The 19,293-nt window shown below is 44.6% G+C and overlaps 1 protein-coding gene across 2 annotated transcripts in view; it reads left to right on the top strand.

The window, feature by feature from the left end:
• The window catches only part of PARD3B (par-3 family cell polarity regulator beta), a 579,832-nt gene that overhangs the window by 455,713 nt on the left and 104,826 nt on the right, over nucleotides 1-19,293 (top strand). For both annotated transcript variants that reach the window (XM_083472433.1, XM_083472434.1), the window contains one exon: nucleotides 17,513-17,648. In XM_083472433.1, the coding sequence (XP_083328559.1) occupies nucleotides 17,513-17,648 (136 nt within the window). The remainder of the gene's footprint in view (nucleotides 1-17,512; nucleotides 17,649-19,293) is intronic.

The following is a 19,293-nucleotide window of genomic DNA, read 5'->3' as shown; positions in this document are numbered from 1 at the left end:
GAAATTGTGCATTTTAGTGTGTGTCTATATTCCACCAAGAAACGTGCATTCATTTCCTTAATATTCCTTTATATAGTCATTAACGTGCATGTTTTCATAAATTGTGTGCTTATGTCCATTGCTTTTTTCTTACATTTAATGGACCTTTGTTTCTTGCGGTCTTCTAATAAACACTGGTGGTGTTACTAGTTTGTATTAAGAATTTGGTATGCTTCATCAAAATGGCAGCTCTAATTAGGTTCCTTGAATTAGCTAATGGATTTTGAGAAAGATAGCTTCCAAAGCTCTTACAGCTGTCCAAGATATTCCTGCCATGGCAGAAAGACAAAGGGCCCCTGGATGCTACAGATTTGAAAGCTTTAGAAAAGCAGCTGACAGTTAAAAAGATGAATTACATTTGTATTTTTTTCCCGTAAAAGTCCTAATACTGGATTAATGTTATCCCAGTAGCCATCATCCATTAAAAGGTTTCTTTTATTATAAGGGTGCTTTTTGACCATGTGAGCCATCTACATCTCTGACATCTTAGGCTTGCCTATAAATAATCTTTAAAGAAGAGAGAAGCAAATTATTTCTTCAGGATTACCTATGCAGAGAATCTAAAATGTAAGGAGATTTTGCCATGGCCATATATCCTTACGATAGTTCTGCTTCGGGATAAACGTTAAAAAATGAAGGAGCACGATAAAATGAGACACTGAACTTCCTCCGGTGACGTTGATGTGTCGATTCATAACAGGCAAAATTTAGGGTTCCCACCCACTACTCAACGCTGTCTTATTTCATTTTCAAGTATTTCTGGGTATAATCATAGTTCCTGATATTACACAGTGCCTTTTAAAAAAAGATTAGCATGGCATCCCTTTATTTTCATCTCCCTACGGCTACACTTTCGTGCCAGAATTTATGGCAGGGCAAAAGAAATGATGTGGTGTGTGATCATTTGGAATTTATGATCTCTCAACAGATCATATAGAGTGTGGGTGGAAAGGGTCTTACTCTATATTTGCTGTTTCAGCAAATAATAATAATAATAATAATAATAATAATAATAATAATAATAATAATAATAAATTTATTGTTTATACCCTGGCCATCTGGCTGGGTTTCTCCAGCCACTCTGGGCGGCTTCCAACAAAATATTAAAAACACAGTAAAACATCAGACATTAAAAACTTCCCTAAAGAGGGCTGCCTTCAGATGTCTTCTAAAAATCAGATAGTTGTTTATCTCCTTGACATCTGATGGGAGGGCGTTCTACAGGGCAGGCACCACTACCGAGAAGGCCCTCTGCCTGGTTGCCTGTAACTTCGCTTCTTGCAGTGAGGGAACCGCCAGAAGGCCCTCAGAGCTGCTGAGCAGCTGGGGGTCTCCTTAGTAGAGTGCTGATTTCGCTTGCTGTGCTAACTCATGATGACTGTACAGAAGAGTCCTGCACCTACCAAGTTTCCTGCTTGAAAAGGCAATGCATGTGGCTTATTTATTACAATATCCTCTCAGAGGTAGGTGGGTAAAGGTAAAGGACCCCTGGACAGTTAAGTCCAGTCAAAGATGACTATGGGGTTGTGGCACTCATCTTGCTTTCAGGCCGAGGGAGCTGGCGTTTCTCCACAGACAGCTTTCTGGGTCATGTGGCCAGCATGACTAAACCACGTTTGGCACAACGGGACACCGTGATGGAAGCCAGAGCACATGGAAACTCTGTTTACCTCCCTGCCACAACGGTACCTATTTATCTACTTGCACTGGCATGCTTTTGAACTGCTAGCTTGTCAATATCATTCTTAAACTGCGCACCAAGAACTGGATGCAGTACTCCAAGTGTGGTCTTAACAAGGCAGAACAGTCCAGTACTATTGCTACCCATTACTGGGACACTATATGCATTCTTTTAGATACTAATCCCTATTGATTTCAATTGAATTTACTGTCAAGAGAAGGCTGGCGGTTCGAATCCCCACGACGGGGTGAGCTCCCGTTGCTCGGTCCCTGCTCCCGCCAACCTAGCAGTTCGAAAGCACGTCAAAGTGCGAGTAGATAAATAGGTACCGTACCACTCCGGCAGGAAGGTAAACGGTGTTTCCGTGCACTGCTCTAGTTCGCCCGAAGTGGCTTAGTCATGCTGGCCACATGACCTGGAAGCTGTACGCCGGCTCCCTCAGCTAATAAAGCAAGATGAGCGTCGCAACCCCAGAGTTGGTCACGACTGGACCTAATGGTCAGGGGTCCCTTTACCTTTTTATCAGAGTTTTTAGAGGGTTAACCAGGCTGGGATAGCTGAGATAGCAGGTTTGTTCGGTTTTGAACGTCTGATGTAGATTTTTTCAATTTCATTGTTCTGTATGGGACAATGACAATAAAGATTATCGCATCGTATCGTGAGATCTCCCCAGAACTAGCCGTTGTTGCTACTGTTTCGTGGGCATCGCCACACAACCAAGGTAATGGAGTTTGCGCAGCGGCGGAGGAAGCTGCTCGGGTGCCTGGGGTGGCACGCCCAGGGGTGGGGTGAGCCACCCATGGGGGCAGGGCCTCCAGAGTCTGCCTGCCTCCTCCCACTCAGCCACCCTACAACTGGGAGGTAGGCGGCGGGCGGAGCCTGTGCGCGCCCATGCCACCAACGCCTTTCCCAGGAGAGATGTGTGGCTCGGGTGCACTGCAGGCCCTGCGGTGAGTGCCACCCGGCGTTTTGTCACCCCCATCCGTGGTGACACCCGGGGCGGCCCACACCCACCGCACCCCCTTTTCTCCGCCCCTGAGTCTGCAGCAGCAGCACAGCAAAACAGGATGCGTCCCCCCCCCCCGAAGTATGACAGAGAATTCCTGCTTGTTGCCATGTGTGTTTCCAACCTGTAGCCCCCCCCCCCCAATGACCTGGAGCAGTGTCACCAGTTGACTAGTTGTGATTGAATGTGGATGCCAATATGATGCTCAGAAAGTTGGATTTTATTTTCTATTTTAGTAAGTTTTGTATATTTTAAAGAACGTTTGTGATTTTTTCTTTATTTTATTGTTTTTATCTCTCCGTAAAGTGCCTTCAGGGTTGTTGTTGTTGTTGTTCTTTTACAATCAAGAGGTGTATAAATTTTACGAAATAAAAAATACCACCGACTTTTGACAGTGCAGTCCTACGTACTTCTACTCAGAAACAAGTTCCAGTGGGACTTGCTCCCAGGTTAAGTGCGTATAGGATTGCACCCTTAGTAAGCGTTCTTAGGAGAGAGGTGTAAGAAATACAATAGCATTCCTTTGCCATAATTAGCATTCAGCGTTCGCTCCCTTGAATTGTTACAGCTGTTGTAAATTGAGTGGGAGGGCTGAAAATCTTCACTCTGTGCTGGTGTGACCTATATGTTAAAAACGTGCCAGCTGCTTTCTCTCGGTGAAGTTTTTTTAAAGATAACAATAAAAAAGTCAGTTGTAAAACGAGAGGGTGCCAGAAGATGGCAATTTTAAGTATTCTGCTGTGTGTGTCCTAAGGAAACTGCCACACAGAGATTGCCCTCCATTATTGTATCTCATTAAGATCCTGTGATGGAAAGAAGACATAATTGATGTCATTTTTGTAGTACAAAACAGAAACTCGAGCATTGGCGGCGGGTGGGGGGGGCACCCTGAGTTTCTCTTTTGTTATTTGCTATTGTGCATAGGCTGTGGAAAGTTCAACTGTTGTCAGCAGCTGAGTCCTGTAATCGCCCTGCTCTTTGTAGCCCTTTGCAGATTCATTCATATTGCAGAACCACCAGCGGGGGTATATATGCCCCAGACATTGCCCTTAACTAGCTCAAACGTCACCCTTTTCATAATGCTTTTTAATGAAGATCTTGTGACTGTTTTCCCATAACAGGCGCATTCTGGCTAAGAATCTTTCAGCGCAAGAAATGTCTCTTCCCAAATGACTCTTCCCCTCAATCATATGATCGCAAGCAGCCAATTTACCCAGCCGTCACGTCCCCCCTCCTCTCCTGTAGCTGGCGTTCTGGTGAGGCTGAAAATTAAACATTTTCCCACTGCATTCAGTGAAATAAGGAGTACCGGATTGCCCCTTTTCTAGTGCAACTCACAGGACCTTAAAGGTGCACGGTTTTTAAGCAGACTTTCTTTCTTTGCTGTGGAACAAGGTTCTGTGTACTGTCCATGGCATTTTTTTAAAATGCAAGAAGTATATTTTCTCCAAAGTGGTGCTTAAAAAGTTACACCTGCTGAAATCCTCTGTTCTGTGCAAATCCCCCCCCCAATCTTTATTAAATGATATGTAGAAAACAGAGCAATAGAATAGAGCCAGCACCCCCATGACACCAATCTGATATAAACACAACGTTTGTTACTCCCATTACTGCTATTGGCTCCTTCTAAGCCTTTTCCCTGGAAAAGAGCCTGATGTTGGGAAAGATTGAGGGCACAAGGAGAAGGGGACGACAGAGGACGAGATGGTTGGATAGTGTTCTCAAAGCTACGACCATGAGTTTGACCAAACTGTGGGAGGCAGTGGAAGACAGGAGTGCCTGGTGTGCTCTGGTCCATGGGGTCACGAAGAGTCAGACACGACTAAACGATTAAACAACAACACCCCAAAAGGAGATCATCTGGGCTTTGCTGTTTAGGACGCAGAGCCCAGTGAACCCCCACCAATCTTGGAATATGTTTTCTTGCAGCCTTCTTTTATAAAGGTCAGTCGGAAGAGAAGTCCGTTGCCAGCTGTAGGTTACAAAATCAAGAAAGCGTGGGCTTGAAGCAGAGACAGGATGGGAAAGAAACTTGAATGAAGAAGTTCATCATTGTGTTCTTGTTGTTTTAATTTTGTGTATGGAGAAGATACATTAGGAGCAGTCGAGAAAATTGTTCAAGCATGCTAAGTCAAACTTAAAAAATAATAACAACAGACCGTGAGATGTTTGCAAAAAGCACTTCTGCCAACTAGTTCAGGCAGCTGATATTTAATTCCACTCAGTGCTTGCTACAGGTAAGAAGAAGAGCCTAATTGTTTTTTAATTAATCCCTGGGAGCCAAAATAATATTAGCTGCTGAATTTCCACTAAGCCGCCTCTGAAGTCAAAGAGTCACCGGCGATGTTGTGGGTCACTGGGCTCAATTTTCATCCAGATAAATGATGCCCATGTGTTGCTTTAGGAATCCTTAACCTTTTGGACGGAAGTGGCTGCAATGCTTTCATGCAAGTTTGCAGGGCTAAAAGGTCACCACATTTGTTTTTCGTTTCTAAAAAGTACTTTAAAACTAGATCATGATCTAGTTGGTGTTTTTCCAGCCCAAGTTAAAGCCAGTTTCTGTTTACAAATGAATGTCTGTGCAGTTTTCTCTTGGTTCCTCCTCCCTGGCATTCACTTTGTGTACCTTCGTGACTAAATATATGGTTTCCATATATTCTACATATGTCTAGCTATAGGGTTACCTTTCTGTCAGTTCCCATTTTCAGGGATGTCTAGCGCTGTGACTCTGCTCGAAAGGAATTCCGCCCCACAATTGTGTCCTGAAAATTCTCGGGTTTCCGCCTTTCAAACTTTACTGCTCTCGTGGTTGTGGGGGATATGTTTTCAAATGCTGCGGGTGGCAGTTGTGATATTGAGGGGAGCCTGCCGGTTTCTCCAGAGTTTCCCTATGCACTCTTGAGTGTTCGAGAGCAGCTGAAAGAGGACTGTCTCTACGAACTCCTTCCCCTCCTCCTCTCCTTTCAGCAGCTCCACTGTGTACAAGCCTCAGGGAGACCCAACAGCCTTGCATACTCTCCTCCCCTGGAGCCAGGAGCAGAATTTACCCCACCTTTACTTCTGTTTTAAAAGAATCTCACTTGGTTTAGTGTGAGGTGAGAACCAGGCATCTTGGCTTGGGGAAGAACCTGGTTAGCTGCTGTGGCGTTTGCCTCCTAGGATGGGTCATAAGGAAAGGGTTAAAATGGGTGTGAAGTGATTGGCCAGTGAGAATGCAAGGGGGGGGGTAAAAGTTAGAGTGGGAGGTTTTGAAAGTTAGTTGAGGTTTGGGAGTTGAGGTTTGGGAGTTGAAGAAGGAAGAGGGAGGTTTAGGTGTGGGTTGGTAGAGTTGTATTGCGAGAGAGTGAGAGGAATTGTTAGGTGGAGTCAGTCAGATAGTTGGAATAATCAGTTTGGAGTTGTTAGGAGCTAAGAATAAGAAACTGGCAAGAGAAAAATTAACTGAAAGCATAAGCTTTTATACTGTTTTATTGTTGTTAGCCGCCCTGAGCCCGGCTTCGGCTGGGGAGGGCGGGATATAAATAAAATTTATTATTATTATTATTATTAAGCTTGTTCCTGCATTTAAAAATAAACTTGCTTATTTGTTATGTTAACAACTGACTGGACTCCGTGTGTCCCCATGAGATACGGGGTGGTGGCAATGGAAAAAGCAATCGCAGTGGCGGCACAGGGTCAATAGACCGTCGAACGTCCGGGGGCCCTGTGTGTGATCGCCACAGCTGCTAACCCCTGGGGTGGTTTTCTCGTTGCAGGACTGCCTTAGGGGACGAGGAGGTTTCAACCTTTCCTCTTAGCCTAGTGCTGTGTTGGGGATGCATGCAGCAAATGTCTGCATGTGTGCGAAGGGGAGAGAAAGTAGGGCGGGTGGCCTGCATGTGTGGTGGCAGTATGGGGTCTGTATGCATGGGGAGCGCAGTGCAAATATGCAAGACTGAGTGCATTCTCAGTGGCCACAGGCATGTGGTTTTTAAATGCAGTCCTTGGGCCAAAAGGTTTAGCCAGCCTTTCCAATTCTCTCTCTCTCTCTCTATATATATATATAGGGACGCGGGTGGCACTTTGGGTTAAACCACAGAGCCTAGGACTTGCCAATCAGAAGGTTGGCAGTTCGAATCCTGGCAACGGGGTGAGCTCCCGTTGCTCGGTCCCTGCTCCTGCCAACCTAGCAGTTCGAAAGCACCTCAAAGTGCAAGTACATAAATAGGTACCGCTCCGGCAGGAAGGTAAACGGCGTTTTCGTGCGCTGCTTTGGTTCTCCAGGATATATATACACACACATTTTTATTAATTTTTTAACATATCACTTCCAACAGTTATACAACATAGCTTCTCATCTTATACAATATTTTGGACTTCTGTCAACACCTCTGATGATTTTTTTCCGTTCTCTGTCACTTATTATGCATTTCTTAACTTTTATATTACATTTAATTATCCTTAACTAATAGTTCTCCTCATAGTCTTTCTTGCAATATCTCAAGTAACTCACCTTACAAAACTTCTTGCAATCCTGCTAGCGTAATCTGTTCATCACAATAGCTTTTCAGATAGTTTGGAAATTTACTCCAGTCTTCTGAGAATCTCTGGTCCTGCAGGTTTCGAATCCTTTCTGTTCATTTATCTAAATCTGCATAGTCCCTCAATTTCATCCTCCATTCTTCTTTCACCGGTAATTCTTCTTGCTTCCATTTTTGTGCCAATAATATTCTTGCCGCTGTCATTGCATATAAAAACAGCCAGCCTTTCCAATTCAGTCCACTGCCATGCGCACCTCCAGGGGTGCCCAAGGTTCATGTGTCTGTTGGATAACGTGGTGCCTAACTTCATTGGCAATTGTTTTTTGCCACTGCAATAATAATAAGATATGGCATGCAATCTCCATTTTGATAGTATCGTACCTTGACTCTCCCCCCGTTTTCTTTTTAACCAGTTCATAGACTTTTCCTGGCTCGGAAAAACAGAAATCAGAAGCCTGCGGCTGATTTCGGCTGCAAAATCTGCAAGCTGTGGGGTTTTTTAAAACATTTTGAGTACTCTTTATTTGAATTTTAACTTCTGTTATCTTAGAGAATTGTCAGAGAGCTCTTCTATCGCAGTATCATTCATTTGCTCAAGTAGAGATGTAAACATCAAAAGCTCATTTCCTTGTAAACTATCTTTTCTCTCCATGGCTGACAAAGATGAAAGCTTGAAATATTGGAGAGTTATATTTTTTTAGTGTGGGTTTTATTTTTATCATTCCCCCCCCCCAACTATTCTTTTTCTTTCTTCCTATTATTGAAGCTGCGAAGGCGCTTCGATAAAACATGCAAGATTTCACTGCTCTGAAATAAAATGCTGGCATCGTAAATGTAGCCTTTGTAATGCACCCTTTGAAATTCACCAGCCTTGACTTCTTAAAGTGAGTGATACCATAAATGAACAATACCATCCAGGAGTGCTTTCCCACACGTTTTATGTACGTACAAGACAGGGATGTTCCTGTCTGTAGATAGAATTCTGTTTTGACTTTTATAGCATTGTAGCTATAGGAATCGACATGTTCCTCCAATCAGTTCATAGTTGTCTTTCTTAGTTTGTGAATGGGATGATTTCTTCCCCTCCTGCCAGAATCAATTAAAATGGGGTTGGGGTGGTGGGGTTTCATTTTTTACTGCTGCACGATTTCTGTTCTCATCCTGAAGCAAAGTTCTTAACCTGAGGTACTATTTCTGGGTTAGCGGAGTCTGTAACCTGAAGCATATGTAACCTGAAGCATGTGTAACCCGAGGTAAAGGTGAAGGTAAAGGGACCCCTGACCATTAGGTCCAGTCATGACCCACTCTGGGGTTGTGGCGCTCATCTCGCTTTATTGGCCAAGGGAGCCAGCGTACAGCTTCTGGGTCATGTGGCCAGCATGATTAAGCCGCTTCTGGCGAACCAGAGCAGCACACGGAAAGGCCGTTTATCTTCCCGCCGGAGCGGTACCTATTTATCTACTTGCACTTTGACATGCTTTCGAACTGCTAGGTTGGCAGGAGCAGGGACCGAGCAACGGGAGCTCACCCTGTTGCGGGGATTCGAACCGCCGACCTTCTGATCGGCAAGTCCTAGGCTCTGTGGTTTAACCCACAGCGCCACCCATGTCCCACTGTACCACACATCACTGTACCCGAGGTACCACTGTAATAATAATAATAATAATAGAAGAAGCCGTCCCTATTTTCATCAGAGAAATGTTGGAGTGTATGAACTCAGTACTAGTACACAGCTTCACAGACTCCTTCCTAAGCCCAGCCTCTGGCTCCGTCTATTACAGAATTGGGCTGGCCCAATACATTTTGTTTCCTGAGATAAAGGACAAGATGGCGCCCAATTCTTCCTAAACAAGCCAACTGAATTGGTGGCTGAATCTTACTTCAACTCTGGTGATGGGGCAGTGTTTTCTCCCATGACATCTGACGGCAGAAGGGCAACTTATGGGGTGGAGAGCAGGCTGTATGGCATCCGCTATCAGAAGCAGCCACCTCACACCTTCATGGACCGTGAGGGTGTGTGACATCCCGTGCTGCGATGGTAAGCCCAGCTTTTTGCAGGATCCTCTCGCTCCCTGGAACTTAGCATTGAGTGGTTTGCATTCCCACTGAGAATGGCTGAGGGGGGAAATGAACTCTCCTTGTACCCAGCACTTACACCCTTGTGCAAATTAATTGAAACAAAGCATGTTTTCTATCTTACTCATAATCCTGTGCTCAAAACAAGCACGAAAAGTCAGTTGATCATGATGGTGTTGGAAGCCTACAGCCAATAGAAGGAATGATGTGCTCGCCACAATATATTGAGGTTCTACAAAAGAGAGTTATTCCAGAGCTGGAAAAGAGGTATCCTGACGGTACTGGGATATTGCAGCAGGACCTAGCCCCCTGTCACACATCGAAAGTGGTGAAGATATTCATGACAGAGCAGCAAATACAGGTACTTGATTGGCCAGGGAATTCCCAGGGCGTAAATCCCATTGAGAATTTGTGGGCTATATGCAGAAGTCACCTCCGTGCTGTAGACTGTATGACTATGGAGAAGCTCATTCAGGCGCTGATTCAAGTGTGGTACAGGGATCCGAAAATCAACAGTGATGGTTCAAAACGAGTAGACTCCTTGCCAAACCGTGTTCAAATGCTGCTTAAAAATAGCAGAGGTCATATCCGTTACTAATGTACGTATATGTGACTTTTGTACACATATATACATTCATATGTGAGTTTTGTACAATAAACTACATACCGTATTTTTTGCTCTATAAGACTCACTTTTTCTCTTCTGCTATGAAATTGCCCTCCCAGCCCTCACTTTTTACATGATGGGGGCAGACACGGTGTTAAACACAAAGTTCTGCTGCCATCGCCTGCAGTTTAAAAATATGAGTTCAACAATATGAATTTAGACAGGAAAGGCCCAGTAGCAAAATACTTTTTTCAGAGACAAAATGCACCTACACACTGTGTTTTGTTAAAGGAAGCTCAGTAAGACATCAGTCGTTACCCAAAAGAAAAAGTTGTTCTGTTGATTGACATCCAAATCAGATCCTCAGGGATGAAGCAGCCAAGGTAACTTTGTGTGGTACCTGAGGCCTAGCCATACATATTGTATGCCACTGATATTGAACTGATAACATGAAAGAACGGCACCTGCTTTATGAAAGGAAAGTGCCATTGCCACATTAGGTGATCAGAATGAAATGTCATCTAATAATAATTGTTGTTGCTGTTTAGTCGTTTAGTCATGTCTGACTCTTCGTGACCCCCTGGACCAGAGCACGCCAGGCACTCCTGTCTTCCACTGCCTCCCGCAGTTTGGTCACAGTCATGCTGGTAGCTTCGAGAACACTGTCCAACCATCTCGTCCTCTGTCGTCTCCTTCTCCTTGTGCCCTCCATCTTTCCCAACATCAGGGTCTTTTCCAGGGAGTCTTCTCTTCTCATGAGGTGGCCAAAGTCTTGGAGCCTCAGCTTCAGGATCTGTCCTTCCAGTGAGCACTCCGGGCTGATTTCCTTCAGAATGGATAGGTTCGATCTTCTTGCAGTCCATGGGACTCTCAAGAGTCTCCTCCGGCAGCATAATTCAAAAGCACCAATTCTTTGGCAATCAGCTTTCTGGACATAGAAGGTGACAATTGTGAAGGACACCTTTTCCTGCCAAAGGGCCTAACCACTTCCCCATTCTTGCAACTAGCAGGGGTGTGGCTTCTCGCTAATACGGGAGAGATTATTCCCCTGGTAGGCAGGGTGCTTTTGCTAGTGACATACAGATAGCAGCTCAAGAATTTACCTTCCTGGGTGATATGCACAAAAGGCCCATTTTACACAAACACACACACACACACACACAATTTTTATTAATTTTTCTGTTTTACCATGTAAATTACTCATTTTTACATCCTTAGTATATCAGTGACTTCTTCTCTTTCCATGGTTCATTTTGCATATCATAAATCCCTGCCTATTTTACAAAAACTAAACCATTCAGTATTCCATTATTACATCTGTCAAAATCTATTTACGCTGTTGGATTTATCTTAATGCTGCCAACGTTTTCAAGTGTACACAATTCCCCCCCATATATTCAATAAACGTTTTCCAATCTTCTTTAAACGTATATTCTTCTTGTTCTCTTGTTCTGTATGTTAAGTCTGCAAGCTGTGCATATTGTGTCAATTTAAGTTGCCATACTTCTTTGGTTTGGACCTCACTCGTTTATCCATTTTGGGGCTAAAAAATCACAGGCCGCAGTAGTGGCATACATAAATAACCCTTTATTGAAACCTGGGAATTTCAGTCTGAATTATCCCCAACAGAAAGGACTCTGGTTTGGGGTTTTTTTGGGGGGGAAGTACTTTTAAATATTTTTTTCAATTCATTATGGATCATTTCCCAATATGCTTTTACCCTTTTACAAGTACACCATCCAATTTTATTTTTGAATTGCCTACAATAATTATCAGTAGATTGGTGGATGTTTTGTTTTTTTGTTTTTACAAACAAACAAACAACTTTTGGAGCATTTAAGTCACACCTGGGCTAGATGACAGGTCTGCATGGGGACTGCACAGTTTGTTCACTATGCCTGGGGACTTAGACACCTTAGTTTTTGGACTGACTAGTTGAACAATGAAAGTTTAACACCAGGACGAATCAAAGGCAATTCAGAAATAGTGACGGTGGTGGGTTCAATCATAGCCCATCCATTTTCCATTCCAAAACTGTAGTTTCAGGGCAGCCATAAAAAGAAAGGGATAACGTAGCTCTCTTTAACCATCTTACAATTTAAATGCTGATCACAAGTCTTATTGATGCATTCCAGCGAGATTCTTTATTGTATAAATTTTTTAAGTATTATTTTTGAAGTTGGCATAATTCTTTTATATTTCTATTTCAAGGTCTGATTTCTTTTCAGGACAATCATTTGTTCATCCTATGCAGCTGAAAAAAATATACCCCCCTCCCATCTTCTTCATTCCTTTGCTTTAGAATTGGTATCTGATCAAACCCATATTTTTAAATATATGTATTTATAGTCAGATGGGAGAATAGGTTGCAGTCAAAGTATGATTTTTCTTGAAAATGTGAGAAAATGGTGGTCTTTTTTTTTTTTAATATTGCCTTATCAGTTTCTTTTTTTTATTACTGATGACTTCATTCTGTTTGAATTCAATGCTTCAGTTTCTTTGGGGTAAACTAATAGATTATGTATGCGATATTTGCCTGGCCCTGATTGAATTCATCTGCTGAGTTTGAATGCGGTTCATATATTCATGTAATTGTCAGGAGCCAAGTTGAAATTCAGAACTCTTAAATGATTGGGCATCACAGTCATTTCTTTCACATTGCTTGGGGGACTTGCAGTGGGGCGCTTCTTCGCCTTCTCCTTCTCCTGACTCTGCATTGGTTACTCAGTTCATATTTCTCTCCAGGGCCATCTTAAGCATACCCGTCGCCGTGGTGCAAAGATCCCACCGGCGCCCCACCTCTGCACCCCCATTTCCCAGAGTTTTTGACCCTTTCCCAAGCCTCTGTGGGGTTATCTCTCCTCCTGTGGGGGCTTGGGAAGGAATCTGCCAGTCATATAGTTGGTGGGGCGCAGCTTCCATCCTAAGCCTCTGCAGAGATCGCTCACCTCCAATGGAAGCTTGGGAGGCAAGCTGCACGCCCACCAGCCATATGGTTGACGGGGCGCAGCTGGCAGGCATGCAGGAGGGAAAGGGGAGGCCGCCGGCAAAGCCGTGCAGCTCCCCCACTTCCTGTGGTGCCCCTGAGAGGCCGGCGCCCTGGCACAACGCACCAGTAAGCCCAATGGGAAAGACGGCTCTGTTTCTCTCCTCAATTACAGTGGTACTTCAGGTTAAGTACTTAATTCGTTCCGGAGGTCCGTTCTTAACCTGAAACTGTTCTTAACCTGAAGCACCACTTTAGCCAATGGGGCCTCCTGCTGCTACTGCGCTGCTGGAGCACGATTTCTGTTCTTATCCTGAAGCAAAGTTCTTAACCTGAAGCACTATTTCTGGGTTAGCAGCGTCTGTAACCTGAAGCGTATGTAACCTGAAGCGTATGTAACCCGAGGTACCACTGTATACTGAAATGTTTAAAAAGCCCGTACTTCTAACTATGTGGGCAGTTATTAAGAAAAACGTCTCTCAAGGCTGTGTCCAGCATTTTATGTTTGGAGGATAAAATGGGGGTGTACTGCCAACACTGACCTTCCTCAGCATCCACCCCACCAACCCACCCCTTTCAGAAGAATTTCGCTCTTATTGTAGTGTGGAGCTTTGTAGCTCCAACCTGCAGCTAAATTGTGGTCAATCTGCTGGTGAAAGTTCATTCTAAAGCACACAGCAGCTTGGTTTTTTATTTAGCCCCTAATATTTAAGACTCTGGGCCAGGTTAAGCTTGCAATTATCCTGCAGATGGTTTCTCAGAAGAGGTTTGCTGCTCCACAAAAATGGCCAGCAAAGCCAGCTTGCTATTCTACCACATAGATTTGCCGACAGATTGTATTTTATAGACAGCGCTTCCACCAAGGGCAGCTTCTCACATTATGTTGTGGAGACGACGGTGCCCGCAACCTCACGCAATCAGCCGAGTGTTCTTTGCCTTAGTGAAAAGTGCTCTCACTTACAGAAGTCAGGGCACCCCCAAGGATTAAGGCTTTCTGGGAGATGATCTATAATGAATTGAAAAAGGTATTTAAATATACCTTCTTGAAGAAACCAGAGGCCTTTCTCCTGGGCATAGTCGGCCAATTGGTGCCAAAGAAGGATAGAACTTTCTTTATGTATGCCACAACAGCAGCGAGAATACTTATAGCAAAGTATTGGAAGACACAAGACCCACCCACTCTGGAAGAATGGCAGATGAAGGTGATGGACTACATGGAATTGGCGGAAATGACTGGCAGAATCTGAGACCAGGGAGAAGAGTCGGTAGAAGAAGATTGGAAGAAATTTAAAGACTATTTACAGAAATATTGCAAAATTAATGAATGTTAGAATGATGTTGGAATGAAGCTAGGTGGTTTAAGCAGTAATGCTATAAAGGTGTATGTAAAAAAGGGATTGATAACAGATGAAAATTTAAAGTTATAGTATATTAATTTAAAGGATCATGAGAAAACAAAGAGGGAAAGAAATTGCTGACTTAAATAATTGAACTGGAATACAAAAAAGGGAGGTATGAGGAGGTCAGGGAAATAAGGATAGGAATGTAAGCTATAGAAAGATTAATCCGTTTTCCTTTTTTTCTTTTTAAGTGTTTTTTATTCCTTTTTTCTGTATTTTGTATTTTGTATCTTCCTTGTATTTTTATTTTTTGCTTTTGTGTAATTCTTTTTTTCCTGAAATTTTAATAAATATTATTATTTTTTTTTAAAAAAAAAACAGAAGTCAGGGCACCCAACTCTCACTGACACACTGAGCCCCACTGCAAGCCTCCCCATCAACAAGGTTAAAAATAATTAAAAAGGGGGTTTCTTCGGGTATGTTCAAACCAAGAGGGACAACAAGCAAGTAGTAGGTTCTCTTCGCAGAGAAGGTGGAGAAATGCTATTGGGTCACAAAGAGAAGCCGGAACTGCTCAACACCTAATTTGGCTCTTATCTTCACGCAAAAGGAAAGCAATGCCCAACCTGGTGGTAACAGAATAAATGATGTAAGGAGGGAGCGGCAGTTCCAAGATAGGAACAGAGGTGGTAAGGGAACACCTAGCTTCTTTAAATTAATTCATACCTCCAGGGCCTGATGAGCTGCACCCAAGGGTAATCCCAGAGCCTCTGTCTGAGACTTCTTGGAGAACAGGTGAGGTCCCTGCAGATTGATGGGGAAATGTTGCCCCCATCTTCAAAAACAGGGGAAAAGAAGACCCAGGTAACTACCACCCAGGGAGCTTGACATCAATACCAGGAAAGTTCCTTGTTGTTGTTTAGTCGTTTAGTCGTGTCCGACATTTCGTGACCCCATGGACCAGAGCACACCAGACACTTCTGTCTTCCACTGCCTCCTGCAGTTTGGTCAAACTCATGTTGGTAGCTTCGAGAACACTATCCAACCATCTTGTCCTCTGTCGTCCCCTTCTCCTTGTGCGATCTTTCCCAACATCAGGGTCTTTTCCAGGGAGTCTTCTCTTCTAATGAGGTGGCCAAAGTATTGGAGCCTCAGCTTCAGGATCTGTCCTTCCAGTGAGCACTCAGGGCTGATTTCCTTCAGAATGGATTGGTTTGATCTTCTTGCAGTCCATGGGACTCTCAAGAGTCTCCTCCAGCACCATGATTCAAAAGCATCAATTCTTCGGTGATCAGCCTTCTTTATGGTCCAGCTTTCACTTCCATACGTAACTACAGGGGAAACCATAGCTTTAACAGGAAAGGTCCTGGAACAGATCATTCATCAGTTGCTCTGTGAGCACTTAAAAAAGGACCCAGCATGGGTTTCTCAAAGCAAGTCATGCCACACAAATTTCATTTCTTTTTTTAATGGAGTTACAAGCTTGTTGGATCAGGGGAATGCTGTGGACATCGTTTATCTTGATTTCAGTAAGTCCCCCATGATACTCTTTCAAGGAAGTTGGTAAAATGTAGGTTGAAAGAGATAACTGTTAGATGGATTTGCAGCTGGTTGGCTGACTGAACCCAAAGAGTACTGATTAAAAGTTCCTTGTCATCCTGGAAGAAAGTGACAAGTGGGGTGCCTCGGGGTTCTGTTCTGGGCCCGTTGTTGTTCAACGTCTTTATAAATGACTTGGATGAATGAGTTGAGGGGATGCTCATCAAATTTGCAGATGGCACCAAACTGGGAGGGGTAGCTAATGCCACAGAAGACAGAATTGGGATTCAAAATGACCTTAACAGATTGGAGAGCTGTGCCGAAACTAACAAAAGGAATTTAAATAGGAACAAATGTGAGGTTCTGCACTTAGGCAAGAAGAACCAGCTGCACGAATAAAAGACGGCGATCACCTGGCTTACTAGTAGTACATGTGAAAAGGATCTAGGGGTCTTGGTGGACCACGAGCTTAACATGAGGCAACAGTGTGATGCAGCAGCAAAAAAAGCTAATGCTATTCTAGGCTGCATCAACAGACGTATAGTGTCCAGATCAAGGGAAGCATTCAGGAGCTTGGTTTCCACAGTGTGCCTATATTATTTACCCAATGAGGCCACATTCATCAAAAACTATTCCTTCTCCCTTGACATTTAATACCCACATTGGGCAGGCATGGGGAATGTATATATGGCATCCATAAACGTCGCTGTGAATCAAATTAGTTTGGTATTTTTATATTTAAACCCACATAAGACAGGAAATATAAATCTTAGCCAGCTAGCAGTACTCCCCACCCCCCATCCTGCATATACTTCCATTTCTTTCTTTGCTTTATGCATCTAATGCAAGCTTAATATTACTGTAATTTAGAGGCTGATCGTGCATCTCAAACATCACCGTCTCCTTCCTCCCATCCAACTATCTCAGCCCTTTCAACCACAGTGTTCTAACTGTGAACAAATTACTTCAGTAGCCAACCGAGCCATAGCAATCACTGCAGCCAAGCTGGAGAATTGTTTCATGGAAACACACTTTTGTTTTAAGGAGCAGGTTGAAAGTGAAGTTGTGGCAGGAACGTTGCTCCTCTCCCCAACTCAGAGAGGAATAACTTGAACCCAGGTGTCTGCACAGGTTTCCAGATTTCTTGGGTTTCAGGTTGAGCTCAAAATAAACTTGCAATGTGGACAGACCCAAATAAATATTAACATGTTCCATTTCATTTGTTAAATATTTTGCTTTCTTGAATTTGTGGCTTGGAGGCAAGGTGTAAACCAGGGGCCGGCAAAGTTTTTGTGGCTTGGGCCGGTTCACGGTCCCGCAGACGCCGCGGTGGGCCGGAATGCGTGCGCACACATGCGCAAATGCTATTTCCGGCACGGAGGAGGAATGCGCAGTTTCCCATTGGCTGCAGGAGCTTCCTGCAGCCAGTGGGAAGCCGGCCAGCGTCGCGGAAGGCAGTCCATAGGAGCTGACCGAGTGGGCGGCAGGGGTCCATGGGCTGGTTAAACAACCCCCATGGGCCATTTGTGGCCCATGGGCCTTAGGCTGCCGACCTCTGGTGTAAACCGTGCAAGCAGGAGCCTGCCCACATATCCAAAATGAAAGTTTTCACTACAACGTGAACTGAAAATGAATTCCACCTGGACTCTGTGCTTACATCTGCTGAGGATGTAAACGCCCTCTGATGCAACTCATACTACATTTTCTTCATTCTCCAGTGACCACCCACCTGTAGGAACTGCAGACCGCATCCAGAAGTTACGGAAGGAGTACCATCAAGCAAGACGAGAAGGCTTACCTTTCTACGACGAAGAGGAGGGCAGAGGAAGGCCATCTGATTATGATCAGCACTGGGTAAGGTTCTCCGCTGAAGTCTAATATGTATGTGTCGAGTATTATGGGGACAATACGAGAAAAGTAGTTGTGCTACCCAAATAATTCATTGAGAAGTATATATTAGCCAGCCTTGCAAACAAGCCCACATAAGTTACTAGCCTGTGAAAAAAATTAGTAGATTACTGGGGCTGGCAAAGGAGGGACAGAGAGTGCCATGCCTCCTTCGCCACCCTGTGATACTTTTCATCGCTCACAGCTTCTGCCTGCTTACTTGCTCACCTAGATGGGGCTGTGTGTACTTTGTTGTTGTTTGTTATTTAGTCGTTTAGTCATGTCCGACTCTTCGTGACCCCATGGACCAGAGCATGCCAGGCACTCCTGTCTTCCACTGCCTCCCGCAGTTTGGTCAAACTCATGTTGGTAGCTTCAAGAACACTATCCAACCATCTCGTCCTCTGTCGTCCCCTTCTCCTTGTGCCCTCCATCTTTCCCAACATCAGGGTCTTTTCCAGGGAGTCTTCTCTTCTCATGAGGTGGCCAAAGTATTGGAGCCTCAGCTTCAGGATCTGTCCTTCCAGTGAGCACTCGGGGCTGATTTCCTTAAGAATGGATAGGTTTGATCTTCTTGCAGTCCATGGGACTCTCAAGAGTCTCCTCCAGCACCATAATTCAAAAGCATCAATTCTTCGGTGATCAGCCTTTTTTATGGTCCAGTTCTCACTTCCATACATCACTACTGGGGAAACCATTGTTGTCGTTTAGTCGTGTCTGACTTTTCGTGACCCCATGGACCAGAGCACACCAGGCACTCCTGTCTTCCACTGCCTCCCACAGTTTGGTCAAAGGGAAAACCATAGCTTTTACTATACAGAACTTTGTTGGCAAGCAGACAATTCATTTTTATCTGTGGCTACTACAGAAGTGCTTAAATGCAAGGGTGGTGTAGATTTTGGTAGCTAAGGAAGAACCAGAGCCACTATCCTATGGTCTAACAGGTGAGCATGGCAACTGATATATTTCAGTTACCGTTCCGTTCTTCAGTTGGTTTCGTGTTCTGCTAGGCTAATTGAGATAGATTCATGCAATGGAAGGAGGTACACATCCTCACCAGGGGTCTGCTGTGGTCAGGTAACATCTTTTTTACCGCAACCCGTTCCTATATGTGCCAAGTTGCTACATGTTCATAGGAAAGCAGGGACAGTGGTACCCCGCAAGACGAACGCCTCGCAAGACGGAAAACCCGCTAGACGAAAGGGTTTTCCGTTTTGGAGGCGCTTCGCAAAACGAATTTCCCTATGGGCTTGCTTCGCAAGACGAAAGCCCATAGGGAAATCTCCGGGGACCTCTTTTAAATGCTAGCGGTGGGGAGCAAAGCCTTCCCCCCCCCTCCGGCCTTCAGAAGAGGTCCAGGAAGGCTGGCGGGGGCCGAAAGGCTTTGCTCCCCAGCGCCAGCATTTTAAAAGCAGGGAAGCGCTTCCTGCTATCCCGGACGGCTTTTGAAGGCAGGAGAGTCTCCGCCAGCAGCGGCAGCGGTGCCGCTGCTGGTGGAGAGGTCCGCGAAGCCTGGGCGCGCTGCGCACAGGCTTCTGCATGCCGGCAAGTCTCCGCCAGCAGCGGCAGCGCTGCCGCTGCTGGCGGAGAGGTCCGCGAAGCCTGGGCGCGC

Source organism: Podarcis liolepis (assembly GCF_965112155.1).
Source record: "Podarcis liolepis genome assembly, chromosome: 1".
In the NCBI taxonomy this organism is placed as follows: Eukaryota; Metazoa; Chordata; class Lepidosauria; order Squamata; family Lacertidae; genus Podarcis; species Podarcis liolepis.
This window is presented reverse-complemented; position numbering and strand designations above follow the sequence as displayed.